The sequence below is a fragment of the Cherax quadricarinatus genome, chromosome 25 (assembly GCF_038502225.1).
Source record: "Cherax quadricarinatus isolate ZL_2023a chromosome 25, ASM3850222v1, whole genome shotgun sequence".
In the NCBI taxonomy this organism is placed as follows: domain Eukaryota; kingdom Metazoa; phylum Arthropoda; class Malacostraca; order Decapoda; family Parastacidae; genus Cherax; species Cherax quadricarinatus.
The window spans coordinates 2509864-2530353 of NC_091316.1; the positions used below are offsets into that span (position 1 = coordinate 2509864).

The 20490-nt window shown below is 37.4% G+C and overlaps 2 protein-coding genes across 4 annotated transcripts in view; both read left to right on the top strand.

Annotated features, from left to right (window-relative positions):
* The first annotated feature begins 2050 nt into the window (after nt 1-2050).
* On the top strand, nt 2051-13896 carry tsu (40S ribosomal protein S12 homolog tsunagi). Of its 3 annotated transcripts, none has more exons than XM_053778621.2 (5): nt 2051-2132; nt 8682-8822; nt 9373-9509; nt 12710-12834; nt 13619-13896. In XM_053778621.2, exons 1-5 carry the CDS (start codon nt 2075-2077, stop codon nt 13644-13646), a joined length of 489 nt encoding a protein of 162 aa, XP_053634596.1. In that variant the 5' UTR covers nt 2051-2074; the 3' UTR covers nt 13647-13896. The 3 variants fall into 3 exon arrangements, with proteins under 3 accessions (XP_053634596.1, XP_053634595.1, XP_053634594.1); XM_053778620.2 differs by lacking the exon at nt 2051-2132 and adding an exon at nt 5741-5961 and having other exon boundaries at nt 8685-8822; XM_053778619.2 differs by lacking the exon at nt 2051-2132 and adding an exon at nt 5748-5961.
* A 1960-nt stretch (nt 13897-15856) lies between these two features.
* The window catches only part of Mtr4 (exosome RNA helicase Mtr4), a 43812-nt gene continuing 39178 nt past the window's right edge, over nt 15857-20490 (top strand). Inside the window, exon 1 of the mRNA XM_070088555.1 lies at nt 15857-16058. Within this exon, the coding sequence (XP_069944656.1) occupies nt 15952-16058 (107 nt within the window). The 5' untranslated portion in view covers nt 15857-15951. The remainder of the gene's footprint in view (nt 16059-20490) is intronic.

Below are 20490 nucleotides of genomic sequence, written 5' to 3' on the forward strand. Positions count from 1 at the left end.
CTGAGGACCACAATGGAAATAAGACAGACAGTCCTCGATGACGCACTGACTTTCTTGGGTTATCCTAGGTGGCTAACCTTCCTGGGTTAAAAATCCAAACAAAATCTTATTTTACTCACAAAATTGTAATAACACGATCGCAAATAAACCAGGGTGCGGGTGGGGTTGAATTCGTGGCAAGTGTGTCATAAAACTCTAGGCCAATGGTTTACGCGCTGGCCGGAGTTTTATGACGTACATACCGCGAGTTCAACCCCACCTGTACTCTGGTTTAAACCTATAGTGGTTATAATCATAGCCATAATTTTTTTAAAGGGATGGACCGGTAAGCCAGCGGAAGGCCTCAGTCAGATGACAAAAAGTTTCAGGTGTGGGTCATCATGTGACTAAGACAAGCGTCAGGAAACACTTGTTTTGTTTCCTGAACATTACTAACCTAACCTAATATGCTGCACTTTCACCGAGATTATTGGACTGAAGACATCGAATCCAGGCTGAGGGACTGATTACCTCAAACTTCTCTTCATCTTCCATCACTTTAAGTACTGGACTGAGGAAGCCACTGACTGGCGAAACTTTTGCAAAATATTCTAGATTCCCAAGTGTTGCACAAGTGTCTTATTTATCATTTTGTCGTTTTTTTTTTAAACCATTTATTCGTACTTTTGACGAAGCTTAACACTTGGTGTTATTTAGTTGACAATGATTAATGTCGAAACTTTCAGAAATTACTGGGTGTTTATAATGATTTTGTTTATCATGTTTCTTAAACTGTCTTACCTGGAGTTTACCTGGAGAGAGTTTCGGGGGTCAACGCCCCCGCGGCCCGGTCTGTGACCAGGCCTCCTGGTGGATCAGCGCCTGATCAACCAGGCTGTTGCTGCTGGTTGCACGCAAACCAACGTATGAGCCACAGCCCGGCTGATCAGGAACTGACTTTAGGTGCTTGTCCAGTGCCAGCTTGAAGACTGCCAGGGGTCTGTTGGTAATCCCCCTTATGTGTGCTGGGAGGCAGTTGAACAGTCTCGGGCCCCTGACACTTATTGTATGGTCTCTTAACGTGCTAGTGACACCCCTGCTTTTCATTGGGGGGATGGTGCATCGTCTGCCAAGTCTTTTGCTTTCGTAGTGAGTGATTTTCGTGTGCAAGTTCGGTACTAGTCCCTCTAGGATTTTCCAGGTGTATATAATCATGTATCTCTCCCTCCTGCGTTCCAGGGAATACAGGTTTAGAAACCTCAAGCGCTCCCAGTAAGTGAGGTGTTTTATCTCCGTTATGCGCGCCGTGAAAGTTCTCTGTACATTTTCTAGGTCAGCAATTTCACCTGCCTTGAAAGGTGCTGTTAGAGTGCAGCAATATTCCAGCCTAGAAAGAACAAGTGACCTGAAGAGTGTCATCATGGGCTTGGCCTTCCTAGTTTTGAAGGTTCTCATTATCCATCCTGTCATTTTTCTAGCAGATGCGATTGATACAATGTTATGGTCCTTGAAGGTGAGATCCTCCGACATAATCACTCAGTGAAACTTAGCAAACTGTGTGAGGAATTTTGTGAATACTTCCACTTGTTATTAGATTATTAGTAGTATTCATGGTGACTTGAACAAATATATGTTCACTCTGTTCATCACTGGTTTCCATGATATACATACAACTGAACTAATTAACACAGAAAATAACTTTCATGTGTTCTACTGATAATGATAGCTGTACACCCAGGCATGTTGAACACTTATGAGGTCATTTTTTACCAGAGGTATATAATATTATTAATTAAAATTTCCTACTTAGTGAATTAAGCAATGTTTTGATATCATCACTCTATTTATTTAGTGTCATCATATGTTATAATTAAAATATTACATTGGCAATAAATTCGTCAAAGATGTGCTTCTTGTTCCCTTCAAACTCCATGCAAATAAAAGAGTAAAAAATGCTGGATGACCTTCTAGATGAATTATTTTTTTAATTTAATTATTTTTTTTTAAATTATGTGCTGAATGTATTTCCCTGAAACAGTTTTTAATATAAAGTATAGCAAGATGGTGGAGGTGGGAGACTCAGAAAGCAGCAACAATGGCGGACGTCTTAGATGTACTAGCTAGTGTGTCCGAGATTTCAGTTTCTGACAATGGTAAGTATTCTTCTTCGAGTACTATATGTGTGAAAGAAACATCAGGGATGATGTGACAATACATTTATCAACTTTAAAGGGATAAAAATTCATGGATCGCCTCTTTAACATCCAGTAGCATAAGTCTTTAACACGTTGTAAGCAAGAGTTTTCTCCTTCCCCTCAAGGGGAGTATCTTGATGCTGGTGAGGAGCTCTTCATCTAAGGGACTGGACTTGTCCTCTTTCTTGGATCAAACCTGAATGCTCCCTTTCCCCAGGTGCTATATGAGCCCATTAATCGAGAAAAAAAGGTACTACATGTGAGCCCGGTACTCGGGTTACCCCCAAAGACTTCCTGGCTGGCTTAATGTAAATTAAATGTGCAGGGGTTAATGTTACATCACCCTGAGATGCAGCGCTAAGACCCATATGGGTTTAGCGCTTAATTTCATCACCCTTATTTAACGATTCCTCGTATATCTTTTCGGTCAAGCCCCCTCAAGGAAGGTTCCTTGATGTTGGTGAGGGGCTCTTGATTTAGGGAATTGGATCTGTGCTCCAGTTCCCCGAATTAAGCCTGAATGCCTTCCACATCCCCCCCCCAGGCGCTGTATAATCCTCCGGGTTTAGCGCTTCCCCCTTGATTATAATAATAATAATTTTCGGTCAAGCAGTGCCTGACGGGAGGCACCTGGATGCTGCTGCCGGTCTCTTGAGTCATGGAGAATGAACCTGTCCTTCCCTGAGATGGAACCTGATTGCCTCCCATATGACCCCTGTGAGTTTAGCGCTTCCCGTAATTCTAATAAGCGACCACTTTTCTCACCCCGGCCAAATTATACAGAAAATATAGATAAATATGAATATGTCATAATTAAGCCATACAGTAAATATATGATGAAACTTAAAAATCACACCAGGTTAGAGGAAGTGAGAGGCTAGTATTAAATTAAGACTAATGAACAAGGGGATACAACAATACAGATTTTTAAAGCTACTCAATTTTATCTCTTAATTACCAGAGATTTTATGCATTAAGAACATAATACCTTAAAGGTAAACAGTGTTAATGAATAGTATAACCATGCTGAAAGCAAATCCATGACAAAGTGGTACTAACATTAATTACTCTTTACTGTCGAGACAACACTGAAGATCTTTGCTGCTTCTTCACCATAACCAGCTCTTGGATAGCTTCTTTCCTTGGACTCATTAAAGCTAAAGAGTCATATGAAACCATATAATCACTTTTAGGTAGCACCTAAGTCTAAAAGTGGTCATGACCTCCTTCAGCTCAAAAATGAACTTTTAGCTTACAGGCTCAAGGTCTATGATTCACTTTCTACATATATAACGCATATATATATATATATATATATATATATATATATATATATATATATATATATATATATATATATATTTATATATATATATATATATATATATATATTATATATATATATATATATATATATATATATATATATATATATATATATATATATATATATATATATATATATATATATATGCAATAAGATCACAGTAAACAGGTGATTTCAAAATATGCAAAACAACCACTCTGAAAGAATAGAGAAATTCCAAGCGCTTTCGTGACTAGACTACTCACATTATCAAGGATAATGTGAGTAGTCACGAAAGCGCTTGGAATTTCTCTGTTCTTTCAGAGTGGTTGTTTGGCATATATATATATATATATATATATATATATATATATATATATATATATATATATATATATATATATATATATATATATATATATATATATATATATATATATATATATATATATATATATATATATATATATATATATATATATATATATATATATATATATATATATATATATATATATATATATATATATATATATATATATATATATATATATATATATATATATATATATATATATATATATATATATATATATACATATACATATACATATACATATATAACATATACACTAACTGACCGTACTGAAAGCTTCACCTTGGACGCAGTAGGTTAAGTTCCATCAAGTAAAAAAAATTTTAGTAGTAGTAGCTAGTAGTAATAGCAGTAGTATCAAGTAGTAATAACTAGCATTAGTAGCAGTAGCAGCAATAGCAGCAGTAGCAACAGTAGCAGTAGTAGCAGTGCCTGAAATGACAGTAGTATTAACAGAATTTCAATTCTTCCACCTTTCCTATTAAATATCCACGAAAATGCGGGCACAGGTTGTGGAAGATAGAGGGACAGCCTCCTGCTATATTATCTTAACCCCCACTATCTATTAATTGTATTAACTAAACTAATGAAATTGACAGTACTAAATTAACTGTATGTAGTTAGTCCCCAGCAGAAAGCCTCCATATAAACCCTAAGGTCCTGTGCTAGTACGTTTATACAGGCACATATGCTGTAATCATACATAACAGCATATGTATAGATTATCTAAGATGACCCAAAACAAGTCAAAGTGATTTATTTCCATTGGGGTCCTTTTAATATCTTATTATTATACTATAAAGGAGATATGGTAGGAATAAGGTAAATTGAGTTATTTATATTTACATTATATTTACATGCTATCTACCCTTTTCCATGTACTACCATAATTCCACCCTTAAAGACTGGTGAAGGGTTCTTCAACTGAAGAATTGGATATATCCTGTCCTGAGTGCGCTCGGTTGATAGCGCACTGATCTCAGTGTCCGTGGTTCGATCCCCGGTACGGGGATCGAACCACGCGTTTTTCCTTAAGATGCCTGCTGTCCCTGTTCACCTAGCAGTACGAAGGTACCTGGGTGTTAACCGACTATTGTGGGTCGCATCCTGGGGACAAAATTAACCAAAGTTGCCCGAAATGCTCTGCATAACCAGTGAATTTTAAGTCACTATCGGTAATAATACTTTTGTATGATAATGAATGTCGAATGTTGCGTGTGAGAGTGTAAGATCACTGTCATGTATGGTGTGTGAGAGTGTAATACCACTGTAATGTATGGTGTGGATATTACGTGTTTAGGGTCATTTTGGATTCTTGTGTATTAATCTGTTCTGTGTATTTATACCACCTTGTATTTGCATTGCTTTAAATAAAAAAAAAAAGATGACAGTCAGGTCTGTATACGTTGTGTTATGTACATGTAGAAATAAAGATTATTATTATTATTATTATTATTATTATTATTATTATTATTATTATTATTATTATTATTATTATTATTGTTATTATTACCCTTTTGTTCCCTATGCGGTTTTTGGACCCTTACGTTTTAGCTTTTCCTCATGACTATAACAACAACAATAATAATTCGCACTTCAAAAGTAGATGTTTAAGCTTCATACATTAGTGTCAACTTCAACTTGATTGGATTATCATTAGAATTGAACCAATGATGAACCAATAAAGTCTGCCGAAGGGCTCGTGATGCAAGAAATTGGAGCTGCCATCCACTTCCTTAGATTAAACCTGATGCCTTCTATTCATCAGGTGTAACCCCTCAAGGAAGGTTCCTTGATGTTGGTGAGGGGCTCTTGATTTAGGGAATTGGATCTGTGCTCCAGTTCCCCGAATTAAGCCTGAATGCCTTCCACATTCCCCCCCCCCAGGCGCTGTATAATCCTCCGGGTTTAGCGCTTCCCCCTTGATTATAATAATAATAATCAGGTGTATGGTCCTTACGGGTTTAGCGCTTCACGAATGTAATAATAATTGGGTGGGGATAGGGGGTAGTGGAGGAGGACACATCAGGCAGTAGCAGCAACCATGGCGGATGTTCTCGACATTGAGAATGCTGAGGAGTTTGAAGTTGATGAAGATGGCGATCGTGAGTAATCTCCTTGTAATACTTTACCAATGTGAGAGACACCAGGGATGATGAGAGAGTAGTGTGACGAGAGAATTATTATCCTGAAGGTGATGGAGTTTGAGGAATAGACTGTAACAATGTGTAGCAAGTTTTGTTCAGGATTTTGTAATCCAAGAATTTACATGTAGATAATAATAATAATAATAATAATAATAATAATAATAATAATAATAATAATACTCTCCAAGGAGTTTCCTTGACTACGATGAAGGGCTCATGATTATAATAATTAAATCTGATTTCCCATTGCATGAAACAGACCTGATTACCTTCCATTCCCTAGACTTTGTATTATCCCAACGGGTATAGTGCTTCCCCATAATTGTAATCATTACATTTAAAGACATAATTGTTACTATTGGTTATGACTATAGTTTAAATATAGTCGTACAAGCTGTTATACATAGTAATGAATCAAGCTGGTGACTGTCAGTGAAAGTTGGAGCAAAATTTGGTCAACTCATTTTAATTTATTTGTTTGGTTTGGGACTTCGTAAAAGTATTGTAATCCATATAAGAAGTATGTGTTCAAATTTGTATAGTATTGCATAATGTATTTAAATAATTATTTATGCTAATATGATGGCTTAACCTAGGATCACCCCCACAATTCCTTAATAAAATTTATTTCCATCAAAATCATTCCATTTATACATGCCATATGTGCTGTATATTATTCTTAACAGTACATAATAATGATTTGTATTATATATAAATTGTGCAAAACAACCACTGTGAAAGGATAGTGAAATTCCAAGCACTTTTGTGACTCTCACATTATCAAGTTCCTTGATAATGTGAGAAGTCATGAAAGCACTTGGAATTTCACTATCCTTTCACAGTGGTTGTTTTGCATATTTTGATATCACCTTTTTACTGTGATCTTATTGCATATATAAATTGTATTACATGTATATATATAGTCAGCATAGCTCTGCAAAAAATAAAAAAGAGGATTCATTTTCTTCTGATCCTCTGTTGTGTATCTCATTTCAACATAATGTACATCATCTTTAATATCCAGAGGTAATATACAAAGACTGCTCATAACAGTTATAAAAACCTATGAGAAGAAAGAGTTTCTGAGGGTTAGTAACTCTGGACCCTGGATTAGTTTATTAACCCTGGAGGATTAATCTATTCTAGGGTTATTATCCCTTGATGATTAATCTATTCTAGGGTTATTAACCCTGGATGATTAATCTATTTTTGTGTGCTTATAAATGCTGATCAGTGTGGCTTATATCTGTTGAAGTCCTTTGGTCCTTTTCACAGGAAGTAACCCAGAACAGTTTATTAACTTCCTGATACAGTATATATTTGTTAGGTGATCAGGGACAGCAGGTATAAGAAGACTTACCCATACAGTATATCTTCTTGATCAAGTACTGAAGCTGGGTCCTTATGCAAGTTTGCAATCTATAGTATACCTCTATATGATGAAAGACATTCAGCCACAGAAGACCTATTTTTTATAGTTCATACTAAGGGAAACAATCAGGTACACCTTCCTAGGGAAAGGATGACAAATTTCTCCAAATGAATAATAAATATTGTACATTTACGATATACAGTGTTAGCTTGCATAGCTCATTGAGGAAAAAATTATTTGGATTATTAACCTAGATGGTTAGTAACCCTGGATAACTCATTAAAGCCTCTATCTTCAGATTAGTTGAATTCCATTGGAGTCCTCTAGTCCTTTCCCACAGTACATGACCCACAACAGTCAGCTGACATCCAGGTACTGATCAGTGCCAGCTGGTGTAAGGAAACATACCCAATATTTCCACTTGTCTAGGGACCGAACTCTGGTTCCTCAGTTTGTGAGCTTAGGCTTACAAGGACTTCAGTTTAATCCTGGGCAGGGCAAGACATATGGTCAGACCTGAGAATCATTTTTTTTTTTTTACCTCTTTGCCTTGCGCTTCTGCTCAATAAAAGCTTCCAGCTTGCCATAGTATCTTTTTATCAGCTGTTGGTTTTTCAGCTTCCACAGCAAATGGGTATCTAAGTGTTGGTTGCTTTATCGGCCTTATCCTTGGAAAGGACTGGGAAAAACCCAAACAGAAATAAGCAACACCACTTAGCTTTTGTGGATTTTGAGTTAATAATCCAAAGAATGCTTTTTTATTTCTTGTGCCTGTGATGGAACTAAAAAAGCCCCCAGCTTGTGGAGACCCCTGACATATTGCCTTCATGATTCTTTGCTAAGTGATTATATTGTAATAAACTCAGCAAATGTTGCATTCTCTTGGAATCATTGAATTGTTGATCTGTGGTACTTGGGTGCAAATAAAGAATGACTGATGAGTATTAAAAGACAAAAAATACTGATGAACAGTTTTCATATTAGTGAAATGATACAGAATGTTATTTGTAGATTTGGTTTAATCTGAATATAGTACATTTATCATTATTATTATTTGTAGTAGTAATATTAGTATAGTATTATATTTTTTATTATAATTATTATTATTGAGAAACATTGAAACCATGGGGAATTGGGGGCAATCAAGCTTGATCCAAGGAAGGGGAAGACTGGTTCAATGCCTTAGATAAAGAGCCCCTCACTGGCATCAAAACATTTTCTCTGAGAGGTCTAACTACAATATTATTTACATGAATGCTTTGTATAAATAAATAGTATTTATATCAGAATATCGGTTTATTTTCAGAAGGCTTGGTCAAACTCAAGGAGAGGGCTAAAAAGCGAAAGGGCCGTGGATTTGGTGGTGATGATCGCACAGACAGACAAGACATCCTTTATGAGGGCATGGAGGTAGATGATGCAGATGATGAACCTGGACCACAGAGATGTTAGTAAATGCTATCTCATTTCAGTGATCAGACCACCTATCTGACAGTCTGACTAGCCAGGGTGCTGATGCTTGCAGATCAGTCTGACAGGTGCCACGGTCAGGCTGGTCAAGGAGATCTTAAAAAACTTAATATTCCTTCCTGAAGATCAGAATCTGTTCAGAATTTACCTTATATTTGAAGTAATGATATTATAAAGCCTTGTAATTTCTTTTTATAGCAGTACTGTATTTCAACATATTTATTGTACTACTGTCTTTTATTGCAGCTATTTTGTCCAGTGCATCATTTAACTTTATTCTAATCTGTTTGCATATTATTGAATTTAAAAATTAATTATATTTTTTAAATCTTACTGTCTTAGTGTCTCCATATTAATTTAATACATTATAATTTTGATTAAATTGATTATGATATTTGCTTAAATTAATTATAATTTTCCCTAACTTGATTATAATTTTTGTGTAAATTTATTATAGCAATAATAATAATGCATATGTATACATTTTTTATATTAATGATGAGTTGATAATGTGAACTCCCACACAGCGGTAGAGGGCTGGATTCTCTTTGTTACTGGTGTCCATGAAGAGGCACAAGAGGATGATATTCATGATAGATTCTCAGAATATGGAGAGATTAAGAACATTCATCTAAATCTAGATCGCAGGACTGGATTCCTCAAGGTAAGTCAGTGCCTGTTTGCCGCAGTAGAGCAGAGCATTGCACATGGTATCCTGTTCATTATATAATTTTTAAAAATTTCCAGTGGTAACATTTATTATATCCTCTTCAGATTATTCCATTTTTCCACTAAAGGAAAAATTTCCCATTATCCATTTAGTTCCATTTTTTCTTAATTTACTTCTGTGGCCTCTTGTTATCCCTGTTGACAGCACGCAGTATTGTAATCATCATTATCTTTTTCATATTATTTTACAACAGTGTATGTTGTCATATATTCTTTTCTGCCTATCAATCAGCATGGACAACTTCAGTATTTGGAGCCTTTTATTCTAATTCATATTTTTTAGCTTTGGCTCATTTTGTACTCATCGTTGGACCTTTTCTATCTCTTTTTTTTTTAGGTTTGAACATTAGAGCAGCTACATGCTCCATCTATATGTTTATGAAAACTATTTTATGGTTAGCCAGTGGAGCATATGCATTTTTCATAATTTTATTTTTGTGATCTGGTGATAATATTTTATTAACAATTCGTAGATAACTTTCTCTGTATAATACAGATTTTTTTCACAGAATCTATGTTTTTTGCCTTCTTCCATTTCCATCACACAGCATTTATCAATGCTACAGTCCATCACTTATCTGTTACTCAATTTGCTCAATATGTCATCTTGTATAGAGTGGACATTAATTTTTATTGTTAATTTTGCAGATTTTTTTTCATCATCTGGAAACAGATTAATAGTAGAGCATTTCCCAAAATACTTTTTGTACTAGGGGCTTTTCAAATTATTACACTTACGTATAATGTGACACTTCTAGAAATTATTTTTTCTTCTTATCACGATTCACATTTTTTCTCCGATGCACCGGCCATATCCCGCCAAGGCAGGGTGGCCCAAAAAGAAAAACAAAAGTTTCTCTTTATAAATTTAGTAATGTATAAAGGAGAAAGGGTTACTAGCCCCATGCTCCCAGCATTTTAGTCACCTCTTATGACACGCATGGCTTACGGAGGAAGAATTCTGTTCCACTTCCCCATGGTGATAAGAGGAAATAAAGAAGAACAAGCATTAGTAGGAAAATGGAAGAAAACCCAGAGTGATGTGTGTGTGTGTGTATATATATATGCTTGCTCATGCATATGTAGTGTAACCTAAGTGCATGTAGCAGTAGCAAGATGTACCTGAAATCTTGCATGTTTATGAGACAGAGAAAAGACACCAGCAATCCTACCATCATGTAAAACAATTACAGGCTTCCATTTTACACTCACTTGGCAGGATGGTAGTACCTCCCTGGGCGATTGCTGTCTACCAACCTACTGCCTAGACAATTCACTTTCTTCTTCTTCTTTCAACGTACCAGCCGTATCCCACTGAGGTGGGGTGGCCCAAAAGAAAAAACTGAAGTTTCTCCTTTTAAATTTAGTAATATATACAGGAGAAGGGGTTACTAGCCCCTTGCTCCCGGCATTTTAGTCGCCTCTTACGACACGCATGGCTTACAGAGGAAGAATTCTGTTCCACTTCCCCATGGAGATAAGAGGAAATAAACAAGAACAAGAATTAGAAAGAAAATAGAAGAAAACCCAGAGGGGTGTGTATATATATGCTTGTACATGTATGTGTAGTGTGACCTAAGTGTAAGTAGAAGTAGCAAGACTTACCTGTAATCTTGCATATTTATGAGACAGACAAAAGACACCAGCAATCCTACCATCATGTAAAACAATTACAGGCTTTCGTTTTACACTCACTTGGCAGGACGGTAGTACCTCCCTGGGCGATTGCTGTCTACCAACCTACTGCCTAGACAATTCACTTTATCCTTGCAAAATAATATGTGCCTTTTATTCATATACAGTGGACCCCCGCTTAACGATCACCTCCAAATGTGACCAATTATGTAAGTGTATTTATGTAAGTGCGTTTGTACGTGTATGTTTGGGGGTCTGAAATGGACTAATCTACTTCACAATATTCCTTATGGGAAAAAATTCGGTCAGTACTGGCACCTGAACATACTACTGGAATGAAAAAAGTTCGTTAACCGGGGGTCCACTGTATTTTGAAGTTTCCAAACTAGTTTCTCTTCTGCCATTTTTTTAAATAATTTCTCTGATTTAAAATAGCTAAATAAATTTGATAAACAGTACAGAAATTTCCAGACCAAAAGCTGAAATGTTTACTAGTCACTAGGTTTTTTCTTTCCAGATATTTTATCCACTTTTCTCTAATATTTTTTTTTGCAATATATTTTAACACGGCTGTTTCCTGGAAATATAAACACATATGCAGTATAATGTGATCCTTTATTGACTACGTTTTGCCCACACAGTGGGCTTTTTCAAGTCACAAACAGAACTACCTGGGGTGGAAGGAATGCGGGTATTTATAGTCAGGTTCAGAATGCTGAGGTCAGGTGGAGAATGCTGCATCTGATGATGTACCGAGTGGGGTTATAGAGTCTAAAATCTTGGGTAGCTTGGAAAGGAAATTGGATAAGTTTGTGAGCAGACCTTCTACAGTGTTCTTATGTGGGATAGCATTCCCACACAAGAACACTGTAGAAGGTCTGCTCACAAACTTATCCAATCTCCTTTCCAAGCTACCCAAGATTTTAGACTCTATAACCCCACTTGGTACATCATCAGATGCAGCATTCTCCACCTGACCTCAGCTTTCTGAACCTGACTATAAATACTCCCGTTCCTTCCACCCCAGGTAGTTCTGTTTGTGACTTGAAAAAGCCCACTGTTGGGCGAAACGTAGTCAATAAAGGATCACATTATACTGCATATGTGTTTATATTTCCATTGTGTCGGTATTTTATACCATTTATTTCCATGGCTGTTTCCTACCAGGGTAGGGTGATTCTCCAAGAAAAGGAAATACATTCACCATCATTTATTCAATAGCAGTCTTTCCAGAAGCTTTCAAACATCACAATTCAGATGACCTTCAGAACTGCAACATCCCCACCCTTCCCTTAGAGTGCAGGCATTGCTTCCCACCTCCAGGACTTAAGTCCAGTTATCTGGTTTCTCTGAATTCCTCTATAAATGTTACCTTACTCATAATCCAAGAGCACATCAAGCAAGTACGAATTGTTAAGCATTTTAGTAGAAGTGTAGTGTTGTATGTTTGAATTCACTCATTAAAAGTGCAGTGATAAATTCTTTGAATTTCCTTTCCAGGGTTATGCTCTAGTAGAGTTTGAGACCTTCAAGGAAGCTCAAGCAGCACTGGATGGGCTCAATTCAACACAGATTCTTGGCCAGACAATCACAGTGGAATGGTGCTTTGTTAAAGGGCCAAGAAAGTAAGTGTTTCCCAACCATTGCATATCTGTGACCAGTTTTGAGAGAATTTCTATTTGCAGCAGGGGCAGCGGAGAGCTTTATCTATTGACTGCTTGTTCAGTCAGGTTTTTCTGAGGGTTATATTACTTGTCAAGTAAACTTTAGTGCATGCTACTGACATTTTAGTGATAGAAATGTGTAAAAATATTCTGTACTGAAATAGTTTCAACGTTGATAATTATTAAAATTATTTACAATAGCTATTATATTATACATGAGTAAGATATTGGTGTCAGACAATATCAATAGATCATGGAATAGGTGAGGCTTGAATCCCTGGCAAGTGAATCCTGGCATTAACTGCTCAGCCAGCTAGCTCTGATAACACTCATCCACTGGCTTGCTGAGTTTTAGGACTTGCTGGCGTGGTGTTCAGGTCCCACTTATTCCCTAATTTGCAGTTGTGTTACAATTTTGCGAGTTGAAACAATATACGTACAGTATTTATTAATAAATAATGCATATAGAATTTTTCTTCACAAAATATCTTGCAGGTGGGAGGGCTTGGTGTAGTAGTGATAGGTTCTAAAGTGAGAGAGAGATTGATGTAAGAGATGGGATACCTCCCTCAGTCTCCGTAATTTAATCATTCCATGGCTAGTTAATATATTACCTGGCTCAGTATTAACCAGAGTTTAATTACTTAGATACTGTATTAGGTTTTTACATTATAAGTACCTGTATTAATATTTTCTTCTGTACTGTTTTCTTTAATGTTACCTGATGTATATATTTGTTTTTCAGGAGCAGAAAGGAGAGGCGACGTCGGTGAATAACCAGGCCTTTTAATTTGTGGTAATTTTGATTGTATTAAAAAAAAATTTTTAATGCAGTAATTTCAGTTTTAATTTTCAGCAAATATTTCTCATAAATATAAATTTTATAGTACTGGTATACAAGTTGTAACGTAAAAGGACAAGTTACTTTTTATACATTTTTTAAGAGCTATGAAAGCTCTTAAAATGCAGAAGAAACTTTTTTTTGGGTTATTTCTTTGTCATTCAATAAAGACTACCATTGTACTCTGTTATCTTATTATCATTCTTGCTGACATGCAGTGATCCTTGTTACTACTTTATGTAATTCTCTTTCCCTCCCACCTTTCTTAAACTTATATCTGAAATTGACATCTTTCAGTGTGAACTTAAGCATTAATGAGTTAGCAGCTTTGCAGTGACCTATCCTGTCAAAAGAGTGAAAACCATCTCCATACTTCTGAATCTATTCAGTCTGGATTTGAATATATAGAATAAAAGGTGGTACCAAAATAACTGTCCACTTCTTAACCCCATTAACCAAAGAAGAGGTGTATGAGGAAGTTGATCCCTCAAAGGAAGGCATCTTTATGCTGGTGATGGGCTCTTGATCCAATGAAGTGGGCCGGTTTTCCCTTTCTTTGGATTGAATTGGATTGTATCCCATTTCCCTTGCACTGTATGACCTCTGAGTTTTAACCAACTCCTATTTTTACTTAACTGAGTGCTTAGAATCTACAGTGATTGCCTCCCATTCCCCTAAAGTTTTAGGTCATCCCCTCCCTTTCCTGAATGTAATATTTGACAGGATATAAATTCAAAGAAAATAAGTGACATGTTATAAAGCATATTGTTATGAAAGGGAAAATCCAGTGGTGCAGATTTCCAGATGGGTTTGGACTGAAAATGTTTCTCTTGTAAGATCTTAAGAAATTGCTTTCCCAATATTTTGCCGCAATGGAGTTTGTCAGTTCTGTACCAGCAATGTTAAGAATGAGACCCAGGTCAAGTAAGTGCTTTCCTTCTAATTTTTGCACTCTTCAACTTTTTAAAAATCATGGTTACTGTTGCATATCAAAATTATTTTTACTCAAAATGTACATCATTTGCTGATAGTTAAGTTTTGGTGCATTGAACTTGTATGTTAGTATATAATTTTGTTTATACCTGTGTGGCAGTGCCAGGAAAGAGGGGGCTCTAAGAAGGAGAGGTTCCAGGAAGGAAGTGTACCAAGGAAATGTGCTGGCCTGGAAGTGATAGGAAGGAGGTGATGGTACAGTGCTGGGAAAGAAGTTCTAGGGAGGAGGCACTAGTAAGGTGTGCTGGGAAGGAAGTTCCAGGAAAGAGTTACTGGGCAGATGTGGTCCTCATGAGTTCAAGAATAATTTATTCCTAAAAATCTCCAATATTAGTATTTCATGGACACTTACGTTCAAATGTAAGAAATGTAATCTAACCTGAGGAAACCCATCCTAAAAGTCCTAACATGATAACCTTACTGTCAGTGATAGATATGGGATTGGCATGCTTTTAAATTTGATTAATCGTTTTCATTAGCTGTGATTAGCCAGGATCATCAATAATAACTTAATTGACTCTTGACATGCTGCACTTCCTAAACCATTGAAGGGAACTTCCATGATTTTATCTAAGGAATTGGACCTGTGCTTTCTTGGATTGACCCTAAATGTTTCCCATTCCCCATGTGCTGTATGAAACCCATGAGTTTAGTGCTCCCCCATGAATGTAACTATTTCTCAAAGGACTGGTTCTCTGCTAAACTGGAGGTGTGCTGGGAAGAATGTTTGATGAGAAGGTGCTCTGAGAAAGATGTCACTGGGAAGTATATTTGCTTATGTGGTTGGCTGGGAAGAATGTTTGCTGGTAGTGGAGGTTCGTTGGTAAGAATGTTCACTGGAAGGGTGGTTCCCTGGGAAGAATATTAACTGGGAAAAAAATAGCAAAGAATGGGAAGAATGTTTGCTGGTAGGGAAATTTGCTGGGAAGAAAGTTCATTGGGAAAAATGTTTGCTGGTTGCATGAATGTTCGCTGGTAGGGATGTTTGCTGGGAAGGATGTTGGCTGGTAGGGATGTTTGCTGGGAAGAATGTTTGCTGGGAAGAATATTCGCTGGCAGGGAGGTTAGCTGAGAAGAATATTCGCTGGCAGGGAGGTTAGCTGGGAGGAATGTTCGCTGGCAAGGAGGTTCGCTGGGAGGAATGTTCGCTGGCAAGGAGGTTCGCTGGGAGGAATGTTCGCTGGCAAGAACGTTCGATGGTAGATAGTCAGTACTAACAGTAAACAAGACGAGGCTCAGGAAGGATGGCGTGCTTCGATGATGATTTATTTGACTTCGTGGACGAGGACGACAATCAGCAGATTGAAGCCTTGCCAGACATCGAGGTCCTCGACGAGGATGAGAACGAGAAGTATGTTTTGTGCCTATGATGAGGAACACGGAGGTCCTCTAGAACCCCTGGGGGTCCTCTAGGACACCTAGAGGTCCTGTAGGATACCTGGGGCCCTCCTGGGGTCCATACGTATCAGCCTTCCAAAAAAAAAAAAAAAAAAAAAATCTACCTCCTAGTTCATGGAAATAAGTTTTGTTTAACGTGTATAGTTCCCTAGTGATAAGATTTCGTTCGGATTTTTAACCCCGGAGGGTCAGCCACCCAGGATAACCCAAGAAAGTCAGTGCGTCATCGAGGACTGTCTAACTTATTTCCATTGGGGTCCTTAATCTTGTCCCCCAGGATGCGACCCACACCAGTCGACTAACACCCAGGTACCTATTTGCTGCTAGGTGAACAGGACAACAGGTGTGAGGAAAGGTGTCAAAATATTTCCACCTGCCGGGAATCGAACCCGGGCCCTCCGTGTGTGAAGCGGGAGCTTTAGCCACCAGGCCACCGGGCTTAACGTTTGGTTTTGGTTATAATAATAATACACAATGTATGGTATTTGTACTCATGTGCTGTACCTGCACCTAAATAAACTTGATGCAAACATTGCACCTGATTGAAATCAGTCTTATCGCAGTGATTACTAATTACAAACAAGTTGGGCAAAAACTGCTAGTAAGTAAATATATTTAGGCACATGTACATATAAGTGCAGTTATCATTGTTACGATTATAGCCTCTAGACCATTTTGTTTTAGTGTTCCTTGTAACAAACTTATAAAAAGAACAAGATTATCGCATAAGGGTCATCATACACAATTCACTCTTTAAAGCAATTTTTAAAATGGAATTTCTCATTGTAATCACTATGAGTAAAATTTATATCAGTACCCTTATTATCACACTTTTAATACATTAAATAATTGTAACTTGCACTAGACAGTTTCTTGACTCCCTCACGAGGAGTCAAAAGATATATATATATACATACATATAAAAGTACAGAGACAGGCATTTACAAGCCTAAATGACACTGACGCAAATAAGAGTTCTTCCAAGGGGACCATTCCTCCTCAAACTTTTTTCTATATCAGAGTCCATCAAAACATAGCACTTACTCTTTAAACTCTTTTCTAATTTCGTCAAGAGTTCGTACACCTCCTCAGGCCGTGCTATACCCTAGTAAAGGGCTTCCAAGACACTGGTGACTTCTAAAGAAATGTCAAGTGGCTAAAAGCCAGTTTCTCCAGTAGATGCTTCCTCTAGTAAGGGAAGTTGTGAACTGAGCAAGGTATCACTACCAGCCAACCTTATAAGTAAGTAAGTAAGTAAGTTTATTCAGGTATACACAAATACAGTTACATAGAATTATCATACATAGCAGCATATGTGTAGAGAACCTAGGATAACCCAAAAAAGTCAGACAGAGTGACTTATTTCCTTAACTCTGTCTGAGAAGGGTTTGAGCAACTCAAATTGTTTGCTGGTGCTTAACACTGTCCCTGCAGTTTAGACTATTTAAACATCCTACCTATGTACAAAACTAAGCAATTTATGGCCAGATAATATTATAAAGTAAACCATCCTTATTTTTACTACTAATAAGGATACAAATAATATAATATTAAGTGAAAAAGCCAAAATTATACATTAAACAACAGACCCTTTACAGAAGGTGAACAAAGGGCATAAGTATCATACAGTGTAAATTACCTTGGATAACTCAAAAAATCAGAGTGTCCTGGAGCTCAATTGGTAGCAACTTGACTCACATATTAAAGTCCGTGGTTTGATCCCTGGTATGGGTAGAAACATTTGGGCATTTTTCTTTAAGGCACCTGCTGTCCCTACTCAGCAATAAATAGGTACGTGGCTGTTAGTTGACTGGTGTGGGTCGCATCCTGGGGATAGAATTAACCGAATTTGCCCGAAATGCTATCCATAAGAAGGAGCTTTCTATATAGTATGTCATTGATCTCAGCTAGGTTTGTATAAGTTGTATCATGAACTTGTGGAAATAAAGATTATTATTATTATTTCCACTGGAGCCCTTGTTCTCAGCAATGCCAAGAAGATATTAGTATTTAGTTACAGTATTTGATCCCTGAGTAAGCCTTGTGATGACCTTTTAGCTCTCCTTGATTCTTTAAATGCTAACTTGTCTTTTTATTTGTGCTGAAATGTGGAAATAGGTCACTTAAGACTTTTTTTTTGAGGTTATTCTAGGTAATTTACACATGTTAAACTATGCAAGACAAACAGGGAATGGCAGTCTTCAGCTCAAGCTCTTTAACATGTCTCTGTGCATCATTGGGAGCTGTTCAGTGTTGAAGTCTTGCAATGTTTCACAGCTCTTGGTGATGCACAGAGATGTGTGAATGATCTTGTGCTGAAGATTTCTTTTCCCTGTAGCTTGTCTTGCATTGTTAAGATCACCTGACTGTGATTTTATTGCAATATGTTAGATTATTTATGATAATTGTACTTAATATGTACCTGTACCTAAATAAACTTGCTAACCTGGGTTAAACATGACAGGACATTATTTGCCTTACCTGGGTACACAGTCATACATAATTGTAGGTCTGATCAAATGGGAGGAGGTATTGCAAATCTACAGCAACAATAACAACAACAACAACAACAACAACAACAAGTTTATTTTAGCATTTATTTATTTATTTATTAATTTGAACATGATACAGAGAAGTACAAGGAATACAATTTTTAAAGTGCAGCATGCCAAAGCCCCTTGTATGCAGAGCATTATGGGCAGGCTTAAAAATTAACTTAAGATTAACTAAACAATGATACATGTTTGTACAAAGGAGTATAACAATTTGGTGAATATGCCAAAAGCCACTTTATATGCAGAGCATTTTGGGCAAGCTTAAGACTAACTTAAGATTATTAAGGTAATAACAGTGCAGTAATTTTACATATGGTCATTAGGTGAGTTACAGTGAATAGAAGAAAATTGAATATTCAACTAGTTCATGCTATATGGCTTTAGCAAATTTGGTAGAGGATAATTACAGTTTTGATGTATATGAATGAATGAATTAACATGTAGTAACTCTACAAGGACCAGGGATAAATATGATGAATATATATTTTGCTAATTTTAAAACCAAAAATTTAAAGACGCCAATTGCAGTTGGAGCTGTCGACGGATTACCTCATACTAATACTCCCCACTTACAGTGACAACCTAAAAACCTAATAATTAACAAGCACTTAAACAAACATCACCCATTATGTACTTGATGGTGACTTCAGCATAAACCTTGTTCAAGTTGAAGATCCTCAAGTAGCTGACTTCATTAACAACAGGATCAATTTCTTGCTAATTCCAACTATAAACCCCTCAAGGAAGGTTCCTTGATGTTGGTGAGGGGCTCTTGATTTAGGGAATTGGATCTGTGCTCCAGTTCCCTGAATTAAGCCTGAATGCCTTCCACATCCCCCCCCCAGGCGCTGTATAATCCTCCGGGTTTAGCGCTTCCCCCTTGATTATAATAATAATTCCAACTATAACTAAACCTACAAGAATTTCTGAGACAAGTGCATCCTCAGTTGACCATATCTGGACCAATATACAGTGGACCCCTGCATACTGCACGCATCGCATACCGTACAATCCGCATACCGCTCGCTTTTTTCGCAAAAATTTTGCCTCGCATACCGCCCAAAAACCCGCTCACCGCTCTTCGTCCGAGACGCGTCCAATGTGTGGCCCGAGCCACACTCACATGTTCCGCCGGTGGCATTGTTTACCAGCCAGCCTCCGCTGTAACATCCAAGCATACAATCGGAACATTTCGTATTATTACAGTGTTTTTGGTGATTTTTTCTGGAAAATAAGTGACCATGGGCCTCAAGAAAGCTTCTAGTGCCAACCCTACAGCAATAAGGGTGAGAATTACTATAGAGATGAAGAAAAAGATCATTGATAAGTATGAAAGTGGAGTGCATGTCTCCGAGCTGGCCAGGTTGTATAATAAACCCCAATCAACCATCGCTACTATTGGTGGTACAGCTGCTGCTGCTGCTGTACCACCGTCAGCTGCTGCTGCTGCTGCTGTAGTACCGTCTGCTGCTGCTGTAGCATCGTCTGCTGCTGCTGTAACATCGTCTGCTGCTGCTGTAGCATCGTCTGCTGCTGCTGTAGCATCGTCTGCTGCTGCTGTAGCATCGTCTGCTGCTGCTGTAGCATCGTCTGCTGCTGCTGTAGCATCGTCTGCTGCTGCTGTAGCATCGTCTGCTGCTGCTGTAGCATCGTCTGCTGCTGCTGTAGCATCGTCTGCTGCTGCTGTAGTATCGTCTGTTGCTGCTGTAGCATCGTCTGCTGCTGCTGTAGCATCATCTGTTGCTTCTGTAGCATCGTCTGTTGCTGCTGTAGCATCGTCTGCTGCTGTTGTACCACCGTCAGCTGCTGCTGCTGCTGTAGCACCGTTGT